This window comes from Apis dorsata, unplaced genomic scaffold (genome assembly GCF_000469605.1).
Source record: "Apis dorsata unplaced genomic scaffold, Apis dorsata 1.3 scaffold_407, whole genome shotgun sequence".
Classification (NCBI taxonomy): Eukaryota; Metazoa; Arthropoda; class Insecta; order Hymenoptera; family Apidae; genus Apis; species Apis dorsata.
In genome coordinates this window covers 109858-114045 of record NW_006263665.1, presented here as the reverse complement: position 1 = coordinate 114045, position 4188 = coordinate 109858, and the positions used below count along the sequence as shown (strand labels likewise).

The 4188-nt window shown below is 23.4% G+C and overlaps 2 protein-coding genes across 10 annotated transcripts in view; one reads left to right on the top strand and one right to left on the bottom strand.

Moving 5' to 3' along the window:
* The window catches only part of LOC102678266 (sorting nexin-7-like), a 6951-nt gene that overhangs the window by 1897 nt on the left and 866 nt on the right, over positions 1–4188 (bottom strand). Inside the window, exons 2-6 of one of the 2 annotated variants that reach the window (XM_006619309.2) lie at positions 1217–1381; positions 847–1011; positions 665–775; positions 353–517; positions 73–268 (exon numbers count right to left, since the gene is read on the bottom strand). In XM_006619309.2, coding sequence (XP_006619372.1) covers positions 73–268; positions 353–517; positions 665–775; positions 847–1011; positions 1217–1381 — 802 coding nt within the window. Of the gene's footprint in view, positions 1–72; positions 269–352; positions 518–664; positions 776–846; positions 1012–1216; positions 1488–4188 lie in introns of those variants that run through there. The other variant, XM_031512260.1, reaches the window with a different exon arrangement.
* The window catches only part of LOC102678410 (transcription factor RFX3), a 10746-nt gene continuing 8117 nt past the window's right edge, over positions 1560–4188 (top strand). For 4 of the 8 annotated variants that reach the window (XM_006619313.2, XM_006619311.2, XM_006619312.2 and 1 more), the window contains exon 1: positions 1560–1909. In XM_006619313.2, coding sequence (XP_006619376.1) covers positions 1792–1909 — 118 coding nt within the window. In that variant the 5' untranslated portion in view covers positions 1560–1791. Of the gene's footprint in view, positions 1910–2962; positions 3339–4188 lie in introns of those variants that run through there. The other 4 variants (XM_031512254.1, XM_031512255.1, XR_004150991.1 and 1 more) reach the window with 4 other exon arrangements.

The window sequence follows — 4188 nt, the reverse complement described above, 5'->3', positions numbered from 1 at the left end:
ATATATATATATTTAATAGAATTTATACTAAAAAAATAATGATACTTGTGATTATATTATGATTCATAATACCTTGCCTTTCCTTATGTATACGATGATTTATCTTATCTATAGTTGCTAATTTCTCATTAAGAGCTATACAATAATCTCGAATTTGCTCAAATTCAAAATGGCGTTGTTTCATAGTATATGTACTTGCTATATTTTGCAAAGAATCAGTCATTTTAATAAGAACATTTCCACGATTTTTACGATGTATGAGAAACTCCTAAGAAAGATGTAAGTATAATATCCAAAAATATACTAAACAAAGAAATTACAAAAAATAAAATTTTTTATATAATATTCTTACTGCAGGTTTAGTAGTCAAAAAGATGTATAAATTTTTGTCATAGCTAAGAATTGGATGATTTATAACTCTGTTAAGAAACATATGTAATAATTTCATGCGTGCTATAATAAATTCTTTGGAATAACGATCTAACTGAGCAAGTAATGTGTGTTTTCCAGGCATTGGCTGTAATAATAATAATAATAATAATAATAATAATGTGCAACAAATTTTCATAAATTATATAATAAAATAAATAATTCATAAAAACTATTCTAAGAATAAACAAAAAAGTATAGGATTAATATGCTTTTAAAATATATAATGTCTTACTGGTATAATATGTGTAGGATATGAATCTACTAATTTTTGTCTTAACCAAATAAAATCATTATAACGTCTCCTAACAATATATTCTCCTTCCTCAAATTCTTGTCTTGTGGACTGAAACATTATAGAAATTTTACTATTATTGATATATATATATATAAATAAATATTTAAAATGAAACTTACTTTTGTTGTTATACGAAAAGTAATATAAGTTTCAAGAGTTTCAAGATGCTTTTGAGGATTATCTACTTTTACTTGTAAATCTCTAGAATCTTTAGAATCTATCTGAAAATCTGATATTTCTTGCTCTGGTAAAGTAGAGAAACTGTCAATGGAAGGAGAAGCTATCTAAAAATTAAATTGTAAATTAAATGAAATAATATTAAGTATATTAATTTTTTATATAATTTAATTAATTTAAATAATTTATATAATGTATAAAAAATTAAAATAATTAATTAATAATGAAATTTTATGCGAAATTCGTGATTTTTATTTCTGTAATATAGTTATACATATAGCAATTGTCAAAAATTACAGGTTATATTCTTACCACGGAACCTTCGATAGAGGTACTACAATTTGAAAGAAAATCGACATCACGATTCTCCTGTTTAATAACACCGCCGACTGCTATTGTGCTTACTTCTAAAATTGCAGATTCTTCTGCATTTTTCTCACTTAAATTCTCTACTTCAATTTCTGAAGAAGTCATCATCTTTAAATTGTCAAGTATAAAGAACTGTACCAGCACTGCGTCACATGCGCAGCATTAGATAAAACATGAATACGATACGCACATTGATCATATTTAAAAACTTTTAAAACTTTTAAATATAAATAATTTATATAGATTAAACTAATCATTAAGTTAAATTACAATTCGCGAGTATTATAATTTACCCGCCTTTTTTATTAAATTTTTTAAAAAAAGTTGTATATTGTTCTCTGCAATTGAAGAACTATAATTCGATCTTTGGTTGTTATAAAGCGTAGTTGAAAAAAGTTTACGATATTCTGGAATAAAGAGCAAATAATTTGCACCCGTGGAAACCGTATCTCGGGATACAATCGAAAGTTTTTCCCGCGATTAAAACTTAGAAACTTTCGCGTGGACTTCGCGAAAGTATGGAGTGGCAAGAAGAGGATGAATACAGTTCCATTTTTTCCAAGAGATATTCCATTATGATGGCGGAAGAATCCTCATTACCAATTATTTATTACCGATCACAAAATTTGTTATCGAGTAAGTTTTATATATTATTTAAATCGTTAATGCATATTATTAATTATTTAAAAATTTTTTAATTCTATAATTTTAATCATTAAGTATTATATATTTAATTAATTAAAAAAACATGTACGTTATTTATTTTTTACAATAATAGTTAATTCAATTAAAAAAATATTAATAGTTAAATTTCAAGATAATCAATAATTTACAATTTTCGATAATTTTAAACAACGCGCCGCATAAAAGCGCGGTATATTCATTGATTTAAACAAATTAAAGATATATTATTAAAGAATTAGAAAAACTCTAATATATTGCATATTTAATCAGCTAAAAATCAACCAGTTTAAATGATTCATCAAAACAAAGCAAATGTTATAATGCAATTGGTCAGTATCATACTTATAATCTGTATATTAACATATTCGTTTGCGCACGCATGCAACTACTATATATAATATATAATAAACTTCTGTTCACGAATAAACATTTGTTGTTTCTGAACAAGAGATTTTTTTAGAAAAAACTTACAATTAAATCTTATCTCAACAAATATTATAGATTTTAATGATTTAATCTTATATTTATATATTAGTATAAAAAAAAGCACGCGTGACTTATTCACAAACGTATCATTAATTTTATGAACCCGCTTCAAAATTAATCTATATATTTTAATAAATACTTGATTATCATTAATATTTCGCTATAAGCAACTTTTAAAAATTTAAATTAATATTACATAATATAATTATTTATTAATTTGAAATATTAAATTTTATACATTTTTATAATGAATATTTTTTATAAAAAATGTAATTTGTACAAAATGTTAATTCAGTTCGTCATTTATAAAATTCAATTAATTGAAACTTTAATAAAAAATTTGAATTAATTAAAAAATTATATATTTTAAAGAATGAACATTATTTTACTTATTTGAAAATAAATTTTTATATGTACTATATGTTGCTAATTATATATATATATATATATATATATATACATATATATTAATCACTTTTGATCAAATAATAAAATTGATAAATTTAGAAAAATAAAAAAGAAATATTTTCGAAGATTATAATGATATAAGTACTTAGTTTGTTCATTTTCTACCGTAATTATCGCACCCTAGTAAATAAAAATTAGGTACGGTACTGATTGTGACGCGGGCAGTGATGCCGTAGTCAAGGCGACCGCAGCAGCAGACAACCAACACTCCGACTAGCCGTCGACAACAAAATATACAGGTTCGTCGGAGTGTGCTGCTCCGCTTTTCCACTTCTACGGTGCCTTGGCTGTCGCATGGTTTCCTGGGTGACAAGCTCGGCGGTTCCTTGAACGGCAAAAGCTCGGTTGAAATACGTAGGGAGACACGTTCGGTCGCGCAAGTGCGTCCGGGCGTCGTATTGAAAGTACACGCCATTCATGAAGACAGGTGAGTAAAAAAAGAAATGTACAAACCGCGCTTTCTTATCATTCTAATTACGATTGTTCGTGCGTGTATTTTTGTGATTTTACAAAATTTTGGGACAAAATACAATATGTTCCGATATTCGATATCTTAATATCGAATCATTAATATCAGATTTATTATATTAATTTTATTATTCTTAATATATATTTATATAATGACAATTGATATAACTGATTATTGATAAATGTTATATTAAACTATTCAAATAATTCAAAATATTATTTCAAGTTTTTGTAATTAAATTTCTTGATATTTTTACATTATAAATATTTATATATTAATAAATTTAATTTTCTTTTATGTGAAGATTTATTGAATATTATTTATTGAATATTAACCAAAATAACTGAATTAAAATATCTCTATTATACATTTATATATTTAGATATTTATATAAGAAGAGATTTTTATTAAAATTTTTATTAAACTAATACTTTGATTTTGTTGTAATTAATATATTTAATGTCTTCAAAAATGTTATACTTTCTAAAACAATATATACTTGAATATTTTTTTATAAGATTAATTAATTTTTTTTATAAGAAATCATTAGAAATTTTTTGTTTTATTTTCTCCTTTCACATTGATTTTTAATAATCTTTTGTACATTCTATTTAGAAGATATATATTTAAAATATATATCTGCATAGCATTTAATTAAAATAGATTTATCAATTCTATGTATTCAATTCAATGTATTTTTTGAGATATAAAAAAAATCATAGCTGTATTATATAATTTTAGAGATTATTATAATTATTATTACAATTATACAAGATTATTTTTATTTTTTATATAATTTTTAAAACAA